At 32.9% G+C, this 23547-nt stretch overlaps 3 protein-coding genes and 1 long non-coding RNA gene across 6 annotated transcripts; 3 read left to right on the top strand and 1 right to left on the bottom strand.

The window, feature by feature from the left end:
• The first annotated feature begins 2128 nt into the window (after positions 1–2128).
• Positions 2129–4301, top strand: LOC107025151 (protein FAR-RED IMPAIRED RESPONSE 1-like). Of its 2 annotated transcripts, XM_027914103.1 has the most exons (4): positions 2129–2199; positions 2824–2906; positions 3004–3614; positions 3747–4301. In XM_027914103.1, the coding sequence occupies exons 1-4, from the start codon at positions 2138–2140 to the stop codon at positions 4185–4187; spliced, it is 1197 nt and encodes a 398-aa protein (XP_027769904.1). In that variant the 5' UTR covers positions 2129–2137; the 3' UTR covers positions 4188–4301. The 2 variants fall into 2 exon arrangements, with proteins under 2 accessions (XP_027769904.1, XP_015081474.2); XM_015225988.2 differs by lacking the exon at positions 2129–2199 and having other exon boundaries at positions 2393–2906.
• Positions 4302–5219: 918 nt separating this feature from the next.
• Positions 5220–8144, bottom strand: LOC107029123. Its single transcript, XM_027913929.1, has 9 exons — positions 7923–8144; positions 7755–7850; positions 7566–7676; positions 7385–7489; positions 6980–7042; positions 6496–6902; positions 6262–6397; positions 5531–6111; positions 5220–5454 (listed from the first exon to the last, which is right to left on the bottom strand). The coding sequence occupies exons 1-9, from the start codon at positions 8043–8045 to the stop codon at positions 5220–5222; spliced, it is 1857 nt and encodes a 618-aa protein (XP_027769730.1). The 5' UTR covers positions 8046–8144.
• A 2599-nt stretch (positions 8145–10743) lies between these two features.
• Positions 10744–18974, top strand: LOC107008429. Of its 2 annotated transcripts, none has more exons than XM_015207464.2 (13): positions 10744–11233; positions 12353–12537; positions 12617–12720; positions 13391–13471; positions 14554–14657; positions 14785–14871; positions 15209–15411; positions 15705–15906; positions 15983–16033; positions 16103–16201; positions 16293–16352; positions 16658–16779; positions 17312–18974. In XM_015207464.2, exons 1-13 carry the CDS (start codon positions 10919–10921, stop codon positions 18525–18527), a joined length of 2829 nt encoding a protein of 942 aa, XP_015062950.1. In that variant the 5' UTR covers positions 10744–10918; the 3' UTR covers positions 18528–18974. The 2 variants fall into 2 exon arrangements, with proteins under 2 accessions (XP_015062950.1, XP_015062949.1); XM_015207463.2 differs by having other exon boundaries at positions 16655–16779.
• A 3045-nt stretch (positions 18975–22019) lies between these two features.
• Positions 22020–23547, top strand: LOC107027850. Its single transcript, XR_001457774.2, has 2 exons — positions 22020–22419; positions 23010–23547. It is a non-coding gene; the product is annotated as an uncharacterized LOC107027850 (long non-coding RNA).

Genomic DNA, 23547 nt, shown 5'->3' with positions numbered 1-23547 from the left:
TGCAACACTTGTATTGACACTGCAATGAATTCTCCACAAACAGCGTTGTAGGCAGTAAATAAAAATTCCTAATGATATTGAAGTGAGAAAACTAATGCTTCCCTAAAAGAGAGAAAAGTGCAAGTGTTGCTCCCTGTTGACTTTTATTTGTTATACCATGTTAGGAAAAAAAATTATTCGATATATGTATTTTATCAAACTATATTTTAAAAAAATATGTTGAGGGTGAAACATGAAAAAAATTATTATCTTTTCTTAATATGTCAAAAATGAAAATTTAATCTAGATATAAATTATTTTAGAAAGGCGAAATGATCTCCGCAAAATAATGGTGATTTGATTGCTCCAAGAAGATGTTCTTCTTGTTTGATTATCAAACTGGGCAAGGCGTGGAGGCTCGTATCACGTTGCAAAAACAACAAATGGATTTATTTGAATGCGATGACGAACTCCTCAACTTTCCTCAACTTTGTTTTATAACTTTCAATTCTTCGGAACTCGTCTCGGTTAATTGTTTTCTTAAATTTACCTCTCTTTTAACATTTTGTATTGTTTGCATCATTTCATAATCTATTGTATTCCGTTATTATTATCAAAATAATTATCTTAATTTTTAGTATTTCGATATAGCTTTTTATATCTATTTTTTTTTAATTTATATGTCATACTAATGTAATATAATCTCATTTTTAAAAATTTATCAAATTTACTTTCGAAAAAATACGATATGGCAATTAAAAATGACAGAAGGAGTAATACTGAAGTTATTAAACTAAAAGAATTTTCTACGAATCTTTGGTGTGTCCAGATATACTATCAAATACATGTATCTCGAAATACGTGGGGTCTAATTAAGTGTTATTTATTTTATATTTAAGTGAATTCGTATGTATCTGAAATCTCAACTCTAAATAAATTACATCACATAAATACTAATACATATATCTATAAATATTTGATGTGATTTATGTGTATTTGAAATATATTATCGTCTCCTCTCGTGATACTTCCTATATGTATGACCAAAAACAACTTTTAATTAGGATAAACTAGTTTCTCTATAATTTTACACGCGGAAGGGAAGAACAAACCAGCCGGGCCGGTTTTTAGATTTTTTCTTGTATAAATTATAGGAACCACATATTATAAATACAAAATGACAATTTATCCCTTTAAGAATTGAAATTACTAAAAATCCCTTAAAAAGCAAAGAAGCGGGATACATCACTCTTGCACGGGATACATTAGAACTGATACATCAAAGATAAAGGCTGTTGCGATTAATTAGGATTAATTAACGTGATTTCTGATTATTCTTAACTGAAATCACGTATTTAATGGTCATTAGATTGTGTAACGGATTAGTAGGGATACATCCTCTGGCACGGGATACATAAGAAACTGATACATCATAGTTAGAGGCTGCTGCGATTAATTAGGATTAATTAACGTGATTCCTGTTATTCTTAACTGAAATCCCGTAATTAATGGTCATCAGATTGTGTAACTGATTAGTAAATTCAAATTTTAAATCAGATTAGCTTCATAATTCAAAAATATTCTTGTAAAGGTTGATCTGCATACTAAGAATTCAAAAAAAAAAAAGGTTTTGAAGATGAATATCTCAATTCTGCTGCGGCATTCTGGAATTTGGGTAAACGATATTAATTATGAAGGTTACAAAGTTGATGGAATTGTTGTTGGGCATTCTATTTCGTTTGTGAATCTGAAAACGTTGATTTTAGCAGAGCTTGAGATCGACAATGTTACAAAGGATATTGAAATACGATACATTGTCGAGGGAAGCTCATGTCCGTTGAAAATAAAAAACGACATGGGTGTGAAACTTTATTTCGAAGTGAAAAAGAATGCAACTGGAATTGGCATGTATCCGCTTTGTATTGATACAACTGATAAAATTGTTGGGGATATACGTAATTTTGATTGTTCATCAGGTGAAGTCGTATGCGTGGAAGGTACCGAAAGAGATACTGAAGCTCTTGCTCTGGTCGAGTCTAGAATTTGTGACATTGATTATATTCCAGAATTAAATGCTACGAATTACATAACTGATTCCAATAGTACTGAAGTGAAGACTGGGTTGTTGTATAAGGACAAAGATACACTCGTTGCTGTAATGGCTAAATATAAAATAAAGAACAACTTCAATTTTCGAGTGAAAAGATCGGATAAGAAAAGGTATTTCAATGCTTACTCAATGATTTGTTTGTTTTTCTCTGTTTATATTGATTTATATTGTATCTGATACATAATTCAAAACAGTCTATATCTTGTTGTTATATTTATAGCATTGCTTTTCTTATATGAATTAAACCACTTAAAAATTTTGGACAGCTATGTGTTGGTTTGCTTCAGCGACCAATGTGGATGGACATTAAAATCATCTTGCAGGAAAAAATCTGATGTATTCAAAGTGAGATATTTCAATAGTGAACATACTTGTCCGATGCGGGATAGGATACTAACAAAAGTACAAGCAACAATTGGATTTATTAGTGGTGTGACTGCCCCTAAATTGGTAAATCATAAAAGAATCCATACACCTCGGGATGTAATTGAAGATATTAGAGAATTGTATGGGGTTGAGATATCGTACCAACAAGCATGGCGTGCTAGAGAACGTGCACTAGAAATGCTCAAGGGTAAGCCATCAGAAGGATATAAACAGATGCCGAGATACATATGGATGCTAAATAAAGTGTATCCAAATTCATATATAAGGATGCAAAAGACGGAAGATAATAAATTCATGTATCTGTTCATAGCCCTAAGACCGTTGATAAGAGGGTTCGACTACTGCAGGCCTGTAGTTGTAGTGGACGCTGCACATCTTGGCGGGGCTTACAAGGGTACTTTTGTATCAGCAAGCACACTCGATGGTGCAGGTATGAGTGTTATAATTCTGATGTAATGTATAACTTATATTATATTAGTGTAAACATTGTGTATCGGGAAATTAAATGTGATATTCTTTGTAATTAGGATGCATATTGCCATTGGCATATGGTGTTGTAGACACTGAAAATGACTGTTCGTGGACATGGTTCTTCGAAAATTTCAAAAATGCATTTGGTGAGCGTGAAAACATGTGTATTGTATCGGATAGAAATGAAAGTATCATAAAGAGTGTAAGCATTGTATACCCAAACGTACCTCATTGTGCATGCATATGGCATCTTTGGAAGAATGTATGTTCAAGCTTCAAAAGGAGTAAAAAAACACTAAGTGATATATTTTACTCAATGGCAAAAGCATACAGGAAGGAAGATTTTGATAAATTAATGGCTAAGGTTGTGAAGGTTGATCATAGGGTGAAGGATTACCTTGAAGAAGCTGGTTATGAGAAGTGGTCAAGAGTTCATTCAACCATAAACAGAGGTAGAATGATGACTTCGAACATCGCTGAGTGTATCAATGGATGCCTTGTCGATGCACGTAAGTTAACTATAATAGACTTCTTGGAGGAAGCTAGACTTTTATTTGGTAGTTGGAACTATAAAAATAGAGAAATAGCGTCATATACAAAGGACACATTGGGCCGAAGATTTGAGGAGATATTGATTGTAAACGCATCTAAAAGTTCAAAGATGAAGGTATTTATCAATTTCATTGACCTTCTGTTTTATGTATAAGATACAAAGTAATTTTCAATGTTAATTGTTTTTTTTTAAATGATATATAAATTGTATATTACGTAATGTATCACTAACTTCTTAAATTTGTAGGTTGTTCCATCATCTGAATATATTTTCACAGTTCATGAAGCCGGAAAAAGATACATTGTATGCCTTGAGAGGAAAACTTGCACATGTGGAAGGTTTCAACATGATGAGATACCTTGCGCACACGCAATTGCAGTTTTGAAGCACAAGAATGTTACCAATTTGCACCCATATTGCTCTGATTACTACAAGCCGTATGCATTAGAAAAAACGTACGAGGTTGTAATGGTTCCAATGCCAGATAAGGATGACTGGAACGTTCCAGAATATGTTTTAGATGAAATTGTCCGGCCACCTAGGTACAGAAGGTTGGCTGGACGACCAAGAAAGCGAAGAAAGAAAAATGCGGATGAGAAAATAACAGTGAACAATAATTGTTGTGGGCAGTGTGGACAAGAAGGACATAACAGGAGAACTTGTACTTTCTTCCCGAAAGAGGATTGAAAGAATGTTTTAAAATAGGACATTAGTGTTCATGGTACTTCTATCTATTTTTTTCTTTATAATTTTGACTAAATAAAGTGTATTGGTTACACAACTTAATTTGATGTTCAAATATATGACTTTGCAGTTTAATTATGTGCCAAATTTAAACTTCAAGTTTTATAAATAAATAGATTCAACAGTGGTGAGTTTTCAATTTAACAGTAATGATATAGGAGTTTGTTTGTGTATGTGATGTATCATATACATGAATATTATTGAAAAGATGTTATGTGTTCCGTGTATATTGTATTTTGAGATATTCTAGTGTACAAAAAATTGATTTGTTCAATTGTTTACTATATGATTCGTGTATACATACTTATGAGTTATAAATTTGATATATTATATTCAACAGTGTTTGGGTTTCAGTTTTACAGTAATTCAAGCTGAGTTTATTTGTGTAAGTTATGTATCAGATACATTCATTTTAGTGAAAAATATGTAATATTTTTCGTTTATACTCCATCATGAGTTATTCTAGTGTCCCAAAACTTGACTTGTTCAAATGTGTACGACATGTTTAGTGTGTACAGCCTTATGAACTGTAATTTTGATATAGTACATTCTAGTGGTGCTTTTCACTGTAATATTAATCAAGGTTAAGTTTGTTTATGTATATGATGTATCATATACATTCATATAATTCAAGTTGTTAAATATATAACTGCAATATTTTTTCAAGTATATATTATACTTATGTATCATATACATCATTTGTATAAAGTGAAAAAAAACTTAATAATGTATCATACACATTAGAACTTAAATGTAATATACTTCATTTTGTAAATTAGCTGTAAAAATTACTTAAAATGAAACACTAAAAAATTTGTAAAGCAACAACTGTTTCTAAAACAATAACTTGAAAAAATATAACATTCATAACTAATAAAATATTGTAATACCAATAAGCTTTTAGAAAAACACAAAAGATAATTGTCTTCAACACAAAACAACATATAAACTTGTTCATCCTGTCCCAGCTAATTACTAATCTATGTTAACAATGTCATCTTCAGTTGGTGTTGTGAATTGACCCTTAGGCTTTGGTGGATCTTCATTGTCACTTATGTATCCACCATTGACCTTGTCACTGCCGTATCTCCATAACAATGCAGCATATCTATTGCGTAGGTAATTTGCAAGATGTCCATCAGTATCAGGTGGTATAACAAGTTGGTCACTCAAAAACTCTGCAAATGTAGCTACGTATAACCCGCAGTCCCTACAATAAAATAAGTAATATAAATTTGTAAAATAGCTTACACATATATTGTAGACCAGAATTGAAAAATACTTACAGGCTATCGTCTTCTTGTTGCATGATACCTTCAGCATATTCAATGTTGAAAGGAATATGTGACTCTAAAGGTACACCTGTTTGTTTGTCCTTGTATGCATCAAGAACTGACCAGTTTGTCCGCTCATTGTTTTCAAAGAAACCACTGTCAATCAGGTAAGAAGGTAACATCCTTGACAATTTTTTTATCTCGTCAGAATATACACGTTTCCTTGTGCCCATAGAAGAGTCATACACGCGTATTACCCTCTTATTCAATTCAACCACAGCTAATACCCAATGAAAATCTCCATCATAATTGATTGGAATATAAACATCATCCACCAGATGCCATGGTAACCCAGCTGGTATTGAAAAACCTTTCATTACGTTGATTATTGACCTCTCATGTACTGATACAGCTCTTGCACGATCAATGTGTTCTTGGGTACTAATATCATCATCAGCCTCATTGTTATAATACCTATCATGGGTATTGTTGATATGTGTGCTGAACAAACAATTGACTGTTGTGTATCTGTATTGATCCATGCTTCGAAGTTTTGATTTTTTACGAAGGTAGTAAAAAATAACATCGATGTGCTGCAAATAAAAGATAAAAATAATTATGCATTTGAAAAACATTTAATTAAAAAAAATACTGGTTGTTGAAAGTGATATATGATTTTGATATGTATAGATAACATACGAACACAATGTATCATATACATCATTATAAAAGCATCTATTTACCTGATCAGTCCAACAGTTCTTAGGCTGAGACATGGCATAAAACCAATTCTTATTTGTCGGAAAAGCAACGACATAATCCATCATTTCAAAACCCAATGAAGATGCTTTTGATTTGTATTTATCTTCTGATGGTTTCCTGTAGCATTAAGCGTAATGAAAATATGTTATTCAAAATTGTAACAATAGCTGCAATTTGAAAATTTATCAGATTCAGTAAAATTATATAAAACTTACTTTTTTGAATGAGCTTTAAGAAGCCCTGCAGTAACCCACTCAATAAACTCATCAATCAGATATGAAGGGGCTTGGTTTGTAATCTCACATCCTTGAAATGGAAAATTTGGACGCATTACATCAGTCATGACCGCTTTTCCTTTTTCACTTGATCCAAATGAAGTTAAATAAGGGGATTTGCAGTTTCTCGAAGGCATCCGGATACGTGCATGAGGAGTATTTATTTCGCTTCGGACAACAATATCTGTGATTGGAATATCAATTGGTAATTGACTGTCCGAAAGCAAACTTTGATTTTCGGTAAACTCCTGTTGATTTGCATTAGTAGGCAGACTTCCTAGCTCAGCAATAAGCGTATTCATGGCTTCTCGTGTATCCGGAGATATTGAACCAGATGGTGTAGAATCCTACATGGTTTACACTGATAAGTAAAAATATATTGATAGACATATGATATTGATATGATACATGAAGATTAAATTACCGATGTATCTTCGTTCATTGTTCCTTCAAATAAATGATGAGGCGTTTGTGCTGATGGAGCATCCTGAATAAAAAATGTACTGATCAATTTATGATACCTTAAACATCAAATAATTATACACAAAATGATTTTTAATGTATCAAGGACAGGTAACAGCAAACTACGAATTGTATAGATGAGACAAACAAATTTAACTAGTCACATAGATATGTATCTTGCACTGGAATGTATCACGTACACACTAAATACAAAAGTTTAGTACAATACACAGTAACTTGGAAAATACATATGTGAACATTACAATACATGTATCATATTAATCCAATTAAACTGTAATGTATCATAATTATCAAATAAAGCAGCAATGTATCATAATAATATAATTAAAATTAAACGAATAATTACCTTGCTGTGTTCACATGTTTGATCAGTATGATGAGTATCTGAATTTGGGGATTGAAGTTCTGAAACGTCCTTCATTACTTGATGATTCTTCAACGTATCTTCAGTCTTTATTTTGTAAAGAAAATTAAGTTAATGATAAATTATAGAATTTTATGTACAAATTTAATAAAGTAAATTAAACCTGATTGTCAACATCAAGTTCCATTTGTATCGGAGAGGTAGCTTGGTGTCCATCATTGCCTTCTTCATCGGAAACTTCAACCATGTTTGGTGTAGACTTGCCGCCCATATCCTTCATTAAATGAATTTGTAACATAATGACCTATGAAATTTATAAAACACAACGAAAATACACATCAAAATACATTACCTTTGATTGTTGGCCATCATCCCTATTCTTAGAATTCATCACCTCAATGTGATTAGCCTTTATCAAATTCACAAGATACTCAAATTTGCTGTCGACCTATTGAAAAAAAATTACAGATTCAAATTTCTATTTAAGAATTAACATTAACAAATAAATATCGTTACTTACGTATTCCTTCATATGTTGTTTCAGTTCTTCAATATCAGGAAATACAGACTTATCTTTTGAGACTTGTGATGATACATGGGCAGAAGATACATTAGCAGGCGGGGTATGTTCTTCAGCTGGCATTGAGAATGACTGATTTAATTGCGGCTTTGACTGCTTTGACAGATTCTTCGAACCCTTTGTTTTATGTGTATCAGTATTCTTTCTCCTCTTGGATGGTGGTGGAGATGATGTATAAGATACACGAGATGATCTTCTCAATAAATGATCAGGAGGGCTTGTTGAAAAATCCTCAAAACCTGACTTATCTTTAGTATGCACTTTTTTTGCACCAACATGTGGCGTAGATACTTCATTTCTGTTGACCTCTTGACTATCGGGTAAATCAAGGGATTCCACCTCATCTTGCGTTGGTGCAATGTTTGAACAAGTATTCTGCAATTAAAATGTTTAAATGTTATAACAATGTTTTGTATAAAAAAATACAATTATTTACAACAAATATTATAAAGCTTATTGATACAATATTAAAAGATAATTTAAAATTAATGTTACCTCGGAGAAAATGCTAGTCATTAACTTTTCATATTTTGGCTTTTCAGCCACCACTGTCCAATTACATAACCTCGGAATACCATTCGCCACTTTAACAGCAATGTCTGGACTTAGAGTAGATGCACATTCGTAAATCCAAACGTTGAGTGCATAAGGCATACCAAATAAGCGATACATCTGTTTGCTTTGGTTGAAGTCTTGCCTGAGTGATGTAATCAGCTTATTAAATGCAATCTGACCCCAAGGATATATTTCATACCTACCATCTTCGACCATTAGAAATTCTTCTATACGTATGAATGTCTCACCAAGATGGCATAACAAGAAAGTATTGATGAAGTATATTATTGCCATTTCCACCGATTCTTGTGTGGTCTCCCAATTCCCCATTGCAAAACGCTGCATCAATCGACTCTTGGTTATACCATTGGGACAATCCGGGAAATATTTTTGTAATAACCGGCTCGGAGTGGAATTAGGATACGAAAATTCCTTAACATCTCCTTTGCATTTTAGGCCAGTTACAATGGCAAATTCTCTCATTCCAAACACCAATACATTCCCATTTGTATGCCGAACATGCAGAACATCTTTATTTTCATGTCCCACTTCCAACAACAGCAAACATTTGGTAATCTGACCCTGGAAATTACATTTTGGAATTTCCAAATATGGTCCAAAAATTGTTTTCTTAAACAGTGCAACGCCTTCGTCTTTTATAGATAATTTGATTTTATTCACAAAATCAAAATTGAAAGTAGCCCCAAACCTCAATGGATGCGCCGGAATTTTTTTAATAACATAATGCATGCCCTGTTTATACAAAAAATAAAATAACATATTTTATGCACTGCATTATATGAATGTATATGATACATCATAATCATATTAGAAATTACATAAACTTTATAAGATGTATATGATACATTCTATAACTGGCACCTATTATATTCTATAACAACCATCATATTCAGTTTTAATTGAATGTATATGATACATTAAAGTTAAAATTATAAGAAATATGTATCAGAATATATATATGGCACATCTAATTAACTGAACTTATAAACATTGTAAAATAGACTTGGTGTATCTGATACATCCAACAACTGTACCACACAGTTTTATTTTACTAATAACAATCCACAAATTATTACCATATTATAGACCTTAAAACTGAAAACCACATAATGCTTTTAGGATGTATATGATACATTCTATAACTGGCACCTATTATATTCTATAACAACCATCATATTCAAATTTAATTGAATGTATATGATACATTAAAGTTAAAATTATAAGACATAGGAATCATAATATGTATATGATACATCTTATAAACTGAACTTCTAAACATTGTAAATAGACATGGTGTATCTGATACATCACACGACTGTACCACACAGTTTACAAACACATACAACAGTTTACACTTAGGGTATTATAAACAAAAACACAAAATTATGAATTTTAAACACATACTTTAGGAAGTGTGGGTCTTGACACAGTTGATGTAACTTTTCTTGGCCTTTTTTTCTTGATTTCTTCAGTCTTCTTCTTTGGCTCATCATTGTTGTTCTTCATCAACAATGGGTCATGCAATCTCTTAGATCTATTCTCGGCCCACAGCTCATCATCAGAATCATACACACGTTTGGAATTACCACACTCTTCCATGATATTTGTAAACTCACACGATGAAGAGAATGAATGAGAAAATCTAGTTAGATGGAAAGATAGTCCTACAAAATATCAAATGGATATGGATGAAAATTTGAAGGGAATTCAAAATTTACCTGCAAGTTGAATGGGGAATTAAAAGTAGAAAAGGAATAAAAATTAAACTCACACGATGAATAGACTGAAGGAGAAAATTTGGTAGATGGAAAGAGAGTCCTACAATATCAAATAGATATGGATGAAATTTGAACTGGAATTCAAAATTAAATTGCAAACGTGTGAATGGGGAATTAAAAGTAGACAATTATACACCTACAATGTAGGGAAATAAAAAGGAAAATAAATAAAAATTAATATGGTAAATTTTAATTGGGGATGTTAATGGGGAAGTGGGTAGCTTAAAAATAGGATTTAGTTTTTGGTAAAGTAAAACTTGCCAATTGGGTGAAAAAAAGGTGGGAAATCTTGATGTATCTTTTATATTTTTTTAAATTGGGGGAATAAGGGATTTTTGAAATTTTTAAAATAAGTTGGGATAAATGGTTATTAAGATAATTAAAGTAGTGTATTTAAGTAATTTTTCCTTTTTTCATATATATAATCTGACCCGAACGAAATTAGCATTAGGGCAAAGTTTGTGGGCCAAAACGATAAAACAAATAAATTCAGTCAGCTTCTCCGGGAAGCTAGACAACAACAAAACCCGGTTCAATTAGGGTTCTCAAAATCCCCGCCTTTTTCACAACCTACAGGCTATAATGGCGAACGAAGACGATAATCCCACAACGCCATTGGCAGCGAAACTGAACTCAAACCCTAGTAAAGACCAGTCTCCAGTTCGCTCCGGCTCAAGTTCTTCACTTCCCCCTAGCAACTGCAATGGCAATAATAACTGCAAAATTAACGATGACAACGGCATTGATAATTCGCCGTTGCAGAGAAATCCGCAAAGCCCTGAAGATTTTATACTATCGGTGGCTTCGAAAATTGCGTCTCAGCCTTTGCAGTATTCTGATCCTGATGTTTGGGGAGTGTTAACTGCTATCTCCGATAAGGCCCGGAAGCGTCTTCAGGTCTATATTTTTCTTCAATACCTCCACAATGCAATATGTTTCTCTCTACTAGGGGCGTTTAGTACCTTTATTTGATTCGAACCTCTGTAATCAGTATAAATATTGAATTTTTCTAGTGTTAGAGAACCACACATTATTGGCTAGTTGAGTGATCAATTTCGTTCTACCTTTCAAATTCCAAGATCCATATTTTTTATTCAAGTTTAATTCTTATTAGTTGAAGCTCACAGAGACGGAGTTTATGAGTAGGAAAAATGAGTTTTGGTAATTCTAGGGTGGACCAAAAAGCTGTATTCCGACCTCTTATTGAATTTGTTAGCTATGGAGGTGTCTTTATTAAGTAGTAGAACTGATATCCTTTTTATCTTGGAGGGTCTATTTCCTAGTTCAAGATATCTTTTACTAACTAGAATATAAGAATTGGTAGATCTTCCGCCAGAATAGGAATTGTATGGTTTGAAATTTTTCAATCTTTTGGTAACCAAAGTATTTCTTTGATAAATTGTGTTAGACGGTGTTGAATTTGACGTAAATCCTCATTTTGATTTCATTTTACGAACATAAGTTACATGTTTGTTTACTTTGACAGGACACACATATCTAAATTTGATGTTTATGATACTTTTTTCAGACTGCCAATAGTATGTAGGTATTAAAAATTAGCATTCATTTTTTTTCAAGTTACATGTTTGACTGATCTTCTTCCAACCAAAGAAATGTATCTCCTAAAAAAGGAGTTTTGGATGAGTCTTTCAAGCCTCCATGAGACAAGGATTTGAAACTATCACTATGATATAGGTATCTGAAGATCTATTAGAAGATATAATGGAGTTGAAAAATTCAATTTGGATTAGAGATTTCACCAATGGGTTATCCTTACCACCACAAGTCGTAGATTGAATATATGAGGATATACTCTCTGTTTGTGCATGCTCATGTTGTGTAATGCCATCCTTAGTTCTGATTGCAGATTGCAGTCGATGAAGTAAAAGTTACTAAAGAAAAAAAAGAGAGAGAACAGTTTGTCACTTTTAAGTATGGAATTTGGCATGCAGCATATAATGCTTTACATTATTGAACCATTCCTTGTAGTTTTATATTCTGACCTTCGTTAAATAGGGGATAAACATGCTTCTTACATCTGAAGAACACTGCATTGGTCGGATGGTAGATAATACCCGTTTCCAGATTTTGTCTCCAGCTGTTAGTGCACATCATTGCAAGATCTACAGGAAAAAGGTTGTCAGTGAAGACGTAGAGCATCCCACCAACTGTTGCACTGCAGTCTTTCTGAAAGATTCAAGGTTGACGATCTTTCGTCGACCTTTTTTTTTATGTTGCAACTTGACACAAGTTAACTAATCTATTTTGGTTCTTCTGCAGTACAAATGGGACGTACCTGAATTGGGAAAAGTTGAACAAAAGTAGCCCAGAAGCCAGACTTCGTCATGGTGATATTATCTCTATTGCATTTGCTCCACAACATGGTAGAGTATCTTTTTTTGAAACTTCTCTGGATGCTTCTTCATACATGTACATTTTCTAGCAAAAGATGGTACTGTCAAAATCCTTATTTTTTCTCTATTCTCTAGGTAAATATTTCTGGCCCTTCAAATGTCTATTTTGTCGGTGAGTGACAAGTGTGGGTTGTATTAAATCTGAGTTTGCGATGGTATATGGGCGCATTAAATGTCGTCTGTTAACTGTCCATGAGATAAATAAGATTTTGTGGGGAGTATGTCCAAGTGCTTCTTTGGCAGAAAATTGGCCCCTCCCCCACCACCGGTTGGGATGATCCTACTACAGTGTTTGCTTTAGATATATCTTGTATTTTTTTAACTCCTTCCCTCTCCCTTCTCTTTGCTGACATTGTATGTTCAGGTTGAAATTCTCTACCAGGATTTAGCGTCATAATTCTCATCTCTACCACTGCTGAACTGAAAAGAAAAATAGGATCTCTTATTATGTATTTAAAGTAGAACTCAACTTTCTTTATTTTGTATAAAATCAAACATAATTTAACCTTTGAATAACAGAAATTTCTCCGCTACCATGATGGGTAGCTGAAGTCTTGTCTGTTTCTCACGGCATGATATGTTTTACATAAATATGACTGGAACTTTGTAAATACTTTTAATTTCCTTGCAATATTTGCAGAACTTGCATTTGCCTTTGTGTTCCGAGAAGTTCTCATATCTGCTTCTTCAGCTGATGCTGCTGTTCTGAAGAGAAAAGCAGGTAATTTTTCTCATTGACTGTGCCTTCATCAGTATCTTCATTCTGGAACATTTCATCTAAATCTGTATTCTGTAGACTATAAGTAGTATGATTTGCAGGTTTTAGTAAATTTGTTCAGTTAGACTGCTTACTGGTTCATTACTTTATCTTCATGAATTTTTCTTGGATGGTCCTCCGAGAATTTTGTTAAAAGTCACACTTGTGGTGCTTTAAGCCCTGAAGTAAGTATAGGCGTAAGCTAGGCTTCCCCTCACTTAGGCAATGCTGCTGTGCAGGCATCAAAACGCTACTATATGTACCAATGCACACATGAGCTCCCTATCGAAAAAGGACAACGGTAGACAATAAATAACTCTGATAAACAGATATATTAATTGGTGAAGAAGTTTATGGATGAATATGCTTTGTGATTAGAAGTATGAAATTTGAAATATAGTATAAGAAAACTAATCAGTAAACCAAATTAGAAATCCATAATAACATCTCTGTATATATATCAAGTCTGAAGTATGTGCTTCAAGTTCGCTTTGAGATCAAAGCCCTAGGATACTTGGCGTGTTTCATCTCTTTGTTTTTGCCTTTGACAACACTGCTTTGGACTCTATGAGTATTGATCTAGCTGAGAAGGGAAAAAAAACTTTATGTGCTCTGATACACAGTAGAATACCCATTTTTGCTGGTTCAGACTTGGTTTAAATTTTGGATTCTGATTCATAATCTGGCCAAGTATTCACACAAAATGTTAGGCAGCCTGATCAATGAATACTTCCTGAAGAATTTTGGTACTACAGTTGAAGCATTGTAGAGGACACAGTTTTCTTTTTTGATATGTTTAGTCTTTGCCGATTTCTGATGCAACTCTTCCTCAACTTTTTCTTGGGCTGAATATTTAGTTATCATCATATTGGATTTTTTTTATTTTTATATTTTAAATATAAGTATCAATGGGTTTATACCCTTACCTAATGATTATTGTTGTCTTTATATCTGGCAGTTGTAAAGTTAAATGAGATGTTTGATGTCTTACTAATAAGCTGGGTAAAGCTAACTTTACTAATATGCTTGTGTCCTTTCTGATTTAGAGGAATTTGGTTCAGAAAGCAAAAGACTCAAGGGTATTGGAATTGGCACTTCTGAAGGTCCCATTTCTCTGGATGACTTCCGTGGCATGCAGCGGTCAAATACGGTAGTTCGCCATTCCCATTCCCAGTTATCAAAAATAAAATAAAATCGGTTTCATGCACAGTCAGTTAAGTCACTTGGTTTCATTCCTATTCAACCTTCCTATGATTTCAGTTCTGTTATCCTTGTAGGAACTGAGGAAGCAACTTGAAAGTCATGTTGCGACTATTGATTCCTTGCGAAGTGAAAATCGTGCTGTTGTGGACCATCATGAGAAGGTATGTTTACTTTTATGATTTCAGAATAAATAACCGCTGGAAATTGCTTAATTCTGAACGTAATTACTGGTACTACTATTAAAAGTGTTGAGACAGATGGGTAGAAGAGCAAGTGTTATACCAATGCTAGTTGATTCAATACCATCAACTGTGTTAACACTTAAAACTGAAAAGCTTCCTTAAGTTTTGTTGCTAATTTAAAACTGAAAAGCTTCCTTAAGTTTTGTTGCTAATTCCTATAGCATCATAAGATGAAAAACCAGGATCACTCCTAACATTAAGGGTGTGTAAATACCATCAGTCCACCTGTCTCAGTGAGCTTTCCTTTGTCTTGCAGGAAATGAAAGAATTGAAGGAGTCAGTTTCTCAATCATACCTTGAACAACTCAAAGAAGTACAGCAGTTATTGGAAGCCAAGGGAAAGGAGTTAGTTGACACAAGTAGAGTATCTACAGAGCAGAAACATGCGTTGGAAGACCTTAATGAAAGACTTAGTGCATCTGAGCAATCATGTATTGAGGCCAATGAAATAATACACAGGTAATGGCTGATGACATTGATTATATAGGGAACAGTTAAGACGAAACATGAATGACAGTATGCTTTATTGCATTTATCTTGTTTCGTTTCCTCTAGCTTGTTCTTAATTAGATAAGCTCAAAAGTTTCAGTTTATTATATTTATCTCCTTGTCCTCGCGTGGCTTATACTAGTCTCTGTGTCATATAGTTTATCCTGATTTTTATTCTTTGGAAACACACATTCTTTTGAAGAAGCTTGTGATAAGTTTTAGGAGAAGTGAGTAAAAATTTGAAGTGATGTCTGCCTTTTCAGCCAGAAATTATCAATTTCAGACCTGAAAACTTTGCTAGAGGAGGAGCGTGAACAGAGGAAAAAGGAACGTGAAAAGGCTGCTTTGGATTTGAAAACCTCTACACAGAGAGTGCAGGCCGAAGCCCAGGAGGAAATAAGAAGGCTCTCAGAATCTGCTATCAAACGGGAAAAAGAGCAGCAAGAAATTATTAATAAGCTTCAGGTAGAAAATAACCTGTTCTATTCACGAATATAGTAAAGCGTGTCATGCCTCTTTCTCATTCAACTCATAATGGCAGGAAGATGAGAAGGAAAGATGTTCACTGATGGAATCCTTGAGATCTAAGTTGGTAATATTGCTTAACCTACCTATTACTTACTGCAAGCCATTCCAGCTCAAATTCATTAGCTTGTAACAGGAAGACGCCAGGCAGAAATTGGTTGTTTCTGACAACAAAGTTCGTCAGCTTGAAGCTCAACTTTGTGAGGAACAATTATCTTCTGCATGTAGGAAAAAGGTAAGTATCTGCTGTCAAGATATCAATTGCTTCCCTATTCAGTTCCTTGGTTGAGAAGCTGACAGCTTGCATTTCTAATTTTTTGTTATAGAAAATAGAGGAACTTGAGCATGAGAGGAACATGTTGAGCAAAGAGCTTGAGAGTGAAAAGGTAGGATGACCCACATGAATTTCTGGCATTAACTACTGAAATGTGGATCTTCGGATATTCCCCCTTTTTGCTACTTGATTGAGCCCCATGGATGTGGAAGGAAAAAAATAGATGAAGTATGAAATTTTTGTTATGTTTGATAATTGGAAGAAGCCAATGCTTACATGTGCTTAACTAGAAGTGGATCTGTATTCGTTTTAAAATTAGCACATGTATAAAAATTATTTGTGCAGGAAAAAATGTCAAATATAAATTCTGATCTTTTCTTTTGTTCTCTCTTTCAACTCTTTTGCTGTCGGTAGCAGGCAGCTCGAGAAGAGGCGTGGGCCAAGGTTTCTGCTCTTGAACTAGAGATAAGTGCTGCAATGCGGGATCTTGATTTTGAGAGGCGCAGACTGAAAGGTGCTAGAGAAAGAATAATGCTACGGTAAGAATTAGATATGTATGACTGGTACTAATATAATTAGATTTACTGGATTGAAGAAATGTAGTTGAAAATTTATTGCTTCTGTATCTAACACAATCCATCTTTCCCTCTTATAAAGCAGCATAAATACTAAAAGTAGAGGTTGTCCGAGTTTGGTGGATTTTTATGTGATGCTTTTTCCTCATAATTTGAAAAACCTCAATTGATTTTTGAGATAAACCATATGTCAGCCTAGTCTGTTGACATGTGTTTAATGGATTTCTTATTTTTATCATTACTATTTGTGTTCAAAACAATTCTTTTAAAATCTTGAGTATCTTAGAAGGAGATCATGTTTTTAGTTAAAAATAAGTCAATAACCCAATGGAATTATTGACACCGATGATTTACACAGTAATGTGCTGACTTTTATTATCCTCTTTATATGTTGTCAGAGATGCTAGTGTTTGCTTACTGCCTTAAATCTTCAGGCATTTCCCTATCTCGGCTTGCCTCTTATAATGGTGGTTCATATTATGTGTTTGCAATGCAGGGAAACACAACTTCGGGCTTTCTATTCTACTACTGAGGAGATCTCAGTTTTGTTTGCAAAGCAGCAGGAGCAATTGAAGGCAATGCAGAGGACATTAAAAGATGAGGAAAATTATGAGAATACCTCTGTGGATATTGACCTTAATCCATACAATGTGAATGTGAATGGATCCCTATTAAGAGAGAAAGAAGTAGAAGATGGAATCCACAATGTGACTAGGGCTGGGTGCAGTACTTCCAACCAGAGGCGTGTTAGGGAATTATTTGATTTATCAAGTGATGAAGCAAGTGCTACAGAGAAGCATGATTGCAATAATAGAAGTGAAGGGGGACAAGACACACAGGAGGTAGAATTTGCTGGAGCTCAATGTGTGAAGGGTGGATTTGGTTCTGAAGTTGATGGTGTTGGGACAGCACCCCTTGAGGGAGATGGTGTGGGAACTGAGTTAATCCCTGATAGTGATACTGCTGGTATAGCAGCCAATATGGAGGGTGACCTTGTTGGAACAGAACAGGTGCAAGAGACTGAGAGCTTGGGAATCAATAGTGAAAGGAATTTAGATTTAAACAAATACTGTGTTTTTGCTGAGAACACAATGCAGCTGGATGATGGAACTCTTGGGAAAGAAGCTCAGGTGCAGAACCATGCGATTTCTGATGAGAGTATGCCTCCTTCCCAAGCAAATAATGTCGCTGAGGGTGATAATGTGATTGAAGATAATGTGATAGAAGATACTGAAGCTGAAGGAACCATTAGGACAGCTGATCTTTTGGCTTCAGAGGTTGCTGGGAGTTGGGCGTGCAGTACGGCTCCTTCTGTCCATGGTGAGAACAATACTCCTAAGAGTAAAGACAATGATCCATGTCCTGCAACTTTACAAGATTCAGGTGCTCAAGTGGGTGAAAGTCAATGCGCTACATCTACTTCCAAAACTTCTTCTAGATGGGATCAAGATCGTAAAGCACTAAGTGAAATGATTGGAATTGTTGCCCCTGATTTGAAGGAGCAATTCAGTCATGCAGTTGGTAGTGACTGTGATCAAGGAAGAAATGAGGGAGACGCTTCTGATTCCGCTACAGAAAGTTGCTCTGATGATGAGGATAACATAATGAATACCGAAGTTGCATCTGATACAGAGACAGTTGACGGTGAAAAAGTGAATGAGGATGTAATGGATGAAGATGATGAAGCCACCCAAGAAGATTCTATTGGATAGCCGGCATACTTGTGGATTAAATTTGGTGCGCTCTGATTTTTTTAGGCTTTAGAAGTGCAAATGTGACCATGGGTCAAGAAGCCACGCCCCAAGCTTTCGTAAACAGGAAGAAGGGAGGCTCGTGCTGTGATATCATATCTTAAACTTATTATCAGAGCTTAAACTTAGCATTTTGGAAAGCTTGGATCATTGTACAGAAGATAGCCTAGTATTGCATGCCTAAATTATCTGTAAGTTTCAATAAACGTTAGCAGTTTGTAACCAGTTTCACATTTGTATATTTTTAGAGTACTGCTTAGAACTAGAAATCTTGGTTAGGCCAAGTCAATGTGCATTAGGTGCTGATTGTTTGCTTGGCACTCGCACCTCTAGTAAATTATCAAGAGTTGTGACAGACAGGCTAATTCATTTTTTTTGTAGTTATGTTTTCTCTAAAGTTCACAAGGACTTGTGTGGTCATTTATTCACAATTTTGGTAATTATTAAGCTTCTCTGCTGAGCCTTTTAGTTTCTTCCAGAGGCAGCTGAATATTTTGAGTGCCTGAATTCACCATCTTTTATGCAAGCCAAATATATGAAATCAAAGGGTACTGGAATACTGTACATGTGAAATAATGATTTAAAAACTGTTCCAATAGAATTAGGCATCTTGGTCCTTGAAACCTAACATGGTGCAGGCCAAAAACACAAGAAGTTATAATAAACTATCAAAATATGTTCACAAATTTCTTCGAAATCTTAAAATGAGTGTCTTTTCCCATAGCTAAATTGTTTGCCTTTTTTCATGAGGGTTCATCATTGTCTTCAAAGTTCATATGGCCTTTTTCTTGGGTCAACATTCAAATTACGCCACTAAAGTATAAAATAAAATTATTACCACGTAAATGGAAGAGTTTAATAGTGATAGCAGCAACAGCTAATAAGTTGATACTGTTCATTTAAGGGACCATTTGAATTGTCCACACGTAGTAATTGGATAAACACCACAAGTCCACAATCTTCTTCTTCCTCTCATAATGATTAACAAGACTCCAAGAGAAAGAAAAAAGGTGTGGGTTTAATGATGGTAATGTAGAAGTAGATAGAGCCCATTTTGGCTCCTTTTGACTCTCCACCACCCTCATTCACATGCACTTGGAACTTGCTTCACCTGTCCTTTTGTATTCAAACTTCTTTTCTTGAAATAAAAAAACAATTCATCAACTACAAGTATAACAACAATGGAACAGAAAGGAAGTAAGCGTTACGAAATCAAACTTGAAGAAACATTTATTTATTATCCTTTATAATTTAATGACAATAATGTAACTTGAATGATTTATTGATATTTAATTAAAAAAATTATTTTAGTCTATAGTTGGATGACCATTTCAATAAGGAAAAAAGGACACTATACCCCTGAAGTATCGTAAACAGTATGAGAATACCCTCCGTCATACTTTTGGAACATAGCTGTCCCTGCTGTTGAAAATTTAGAGTATATATACCCTTTATACTAACAAACATATACACGTGTTATAATCTTATCCACCGATCCGATATTTATCAACGGATAAGATTGTGTCACGTGTCCCTATTTAGTCTTCAAAGGGCATATATGCTCAAGTTTTTGGACGGAAAAGACATTAATATTCCAAAAGTATGACGAAAAATATCTGCATTCCATTTATGATAGTTCGGAAATATATTTGTCCTTCCCTTTTAATTATTCACTTTAATTAGCTTTACTTCATTCTTACAAAAACCAGGAAGCTAAGTTCAATACTTGTAAAACAATGTGAAAATGCTTGGTAATCTCAACTGTTTCTTGTCTGTTTACAAACATAAAATTTAACTTATTTGTGAAAGTTTTGTCAGCTTATTTGTCTTATAATAATTAGTCAAATTAAATCTTTGACTAGTAAATGGAATTAAATGTAAAAAAAATCTTTAACAACTTAATCCAACTTTAATCAAGGCATATTGGGCATTATCTTTTATAAAAATAAAAATCAATAAAAAGTGATGGTATTTTGGGACCCTTCTTCGTATCTTCATCAATTAAATATTTTATCATTTGTAATCAATAACTAATTTGCAATGACTATCACAACCCAATGTAACTTTTCTTTCTCTCTTTTGGACTTTGAATGCCTCGATTAAATAAACAACTAGCCTTTGCCTCGATCTAAAGTTACATCAATTCGTTAAATTCCACTATACTCCATAGGCATCCTTTTTTTCTTTTTTTCCGCTAAATTACATATTCAAATAAAGTTATATTTGCAGGCTAAATATATATTATTTAATATTAAATATATATATATATAAAAAATGTATAATTCACTAAATATTATTTTGACAAACGACTATTTATATTAACTCGAGGTGAATAGGGGAGGGGTGGGGTGATAGCAAAATATGAAAATTATGCATTTGTTTCCACTTTTTCCACGGTCTACTTATTGAAAGGAGACTATATAAAGGGGTGTAATGATGATATTAAAAGGAGGAATGAATTAAAATTCAAAAAGCTAACCACCAAGTTGTACTCTATAGCTAGAAATTCATTTTTTTTTCTTTTTCTGTTTCCAAATCTGATGATATCTAAAGTTCCGATAAATTAATAAAATTATTACTTATTCAAATTAGTACCTTATATATAAAATTGAACAATTTTGATAGTTTAAATTTATTAAAAATTAATATTTGTCTTCTTCCCATTAATAAAAATGCAGTTTTTGTAGTTTCTAGGGACTAGTATTTTATTTTTTTATTTTATTTTCTAGAGATTAGTGCACTTTTTTTGTAGTGCAACCTTTGCTATTTTTTTAAAATTTCATTTTGTGTTTGGTACAGTTATCTGGATTATGATTTCTCGAATTTGAGGGGATTATTTTTAAGTGTTTTTTCGTTTAAATTATTTCTTTTCACGTTTTCTTAAAATCTAACAGATAATATTTTAGTATTTGACAAAAATCAAATGTTTTTATTTTTGATAAAATATAAAGCATCAAAAATCTTTAGGAGTATATTTTAAGGGACTAGTTTGAATCTATTTTCAAATGTAAGAGAATATTTTTTTCATTTTTCTTAGTAAAATTTTATTAATTCGATTAATTTTAATTTTTTCTAAATAGGTTCATGAAGAAGATAAAAGACTATTAACTAAGAATAGAGAAATCTCAATTATATTAGCATATAAGTACCGTAACAAAAGAGATATTTAGAGAAATATTAATCATATGAGCATATAAATATTACAACAAAAAAGATATTTAATGACAATAAATTTTTATTTTTTTATTAATATTAATGTCATAGAGTTGATGTCATTATATTAAGAGTCGCTAAATTGAACTGTTTCTAAATATAATATAACGAAAATTATATTATTACCGCTAAATCTTTAATTTGTTTAAGTGTAGTGATACAATTAACATTTAGATTGAGACAATTATAGAAAATTCCAAAGAAACAATTGAAGTAATTCTATTTGTATTACTCTTTCTTTCCTTATTTTTTCTTTCTTGTTGTTGAGATATGGTTTGGCTACTTTGTTGGCCTTTTGTAATCATGAAAACTTTGTGTCATCATTGCTTTGGAAAAATATGTACTACTCTCCATCTTCCTCCCTTCTTCTCAAATTATTAACTCTTTTCCCCTCTCATCACTATAAGTTAACCATCCTCTTGCACTTTTTTTTTCTAAGCTCAATCTTATATTATAATTAATCTATTTATTTTTTCCTATCTTTTTGTCTCCTATTTTATTTCTCTTAGTGAAAGATCAAAATGTGTCATGCAATTTCAGATCATTTAGAGTCATTTCAACCTTCATGTTACACTGACCTAGTCCACAAGTCACAAACATCTAAAACAAACAAGATACATGTGCTCAAGCTAAGAAGAAGGTTAGTATATATATAGCAAGTTGTTTTAATATATGCATTATCACATTAAATTGCTAAAATAAGTGAAGAATCAAACCAAAATGCAGAGTTTGTAGGATCATTAAATTTGCTTCATTCATTAGTCTAATAGTGCAGTCACATTCACATAAAAATACGAATTACATTCACATTCACATAGAAATTGTAGAAGAAAGTTTTGTGTGTTCTTTTAAATTTATAAAGATACGTTGATTTCTCGTATGAATTTTTTTTTATAATTCTAAAGTGATGCAACTTTTTAAATAGTGGTATTTTTTTTCTTTGATTAATAAAAAAAAGATATACTACTTGTATATTATTTATTTATTAATATGAATCCGATCGAGTTATCCACATGGACGGATCATCCAATTATTTCCTTTGGTAAGTACTAATAATTACATGTCATAAATTAGTTAATTAGTCTTACAATCGGATTAAGTTGACTCAAGATAATAGGTAACTCTTAATAGCAAATATATAATACGTTATATATAGCTATAACTAGTTATAATTAAATTGTATTATTTTGATGTGTAATTTGATTGTCAATTGATTTTGTAATATGTTAGGAATGGTGAAAGATTGTCAAACGAAGCAAAGAAAAGGGCAAAGTTAAGGAAATTGAAGAAAATAATGAAGATGAAGAATTTGAAGCTCTACGAAGAGAACAAAATCATTATTGAAGAGAATGAAAAGTTACGCAAAAGAGCTCTTCTTCTTCATCAAGAAAACAAAGCCTTATTCACTCAAATTATTCAACAAATTTCTCAACCCTCTAATAATCACAATTATTAATGGCTAAGTTAGCATCATATGATAATTATAGAGCTAATTATTAATTAAGGCACTATTTAGCTAGAATATATATACACGTAATAAATACCTATGCAAGTTATTTCATTATTACAAAAAAAAAAAAACATCATCTTTGTTTCTTATAATTAACGATTGGTTATTTACAGTATTTTAATTTTGTCATCTTGTATTCAATTACTTATCACGTGGTGGAATAATAATTTTAAATGAAGATTTGAAGGTTAGTTTGATTTATTAAGTTGACAAATCTACTGGAATATACATGAAAAGTGATTTTTGTTTGCTGTCCAA

This window comes from Solanum pennellii, chromosome 1 (assembly GCF_001406875.1).
Source record: "Solanum pennellii chromosome 1, SPENNV200".
In the NCBI taxonomy this organism is placed as follows: Eukaryota; Viridiplantae; Streptophyta; class Magnoliopsida; order Solanales; family Solanaceae; genus Solanum; species Solanum pennellii.
This window is presented reverse-complemented; position numbering and strand designations above follow the sequence as displayed.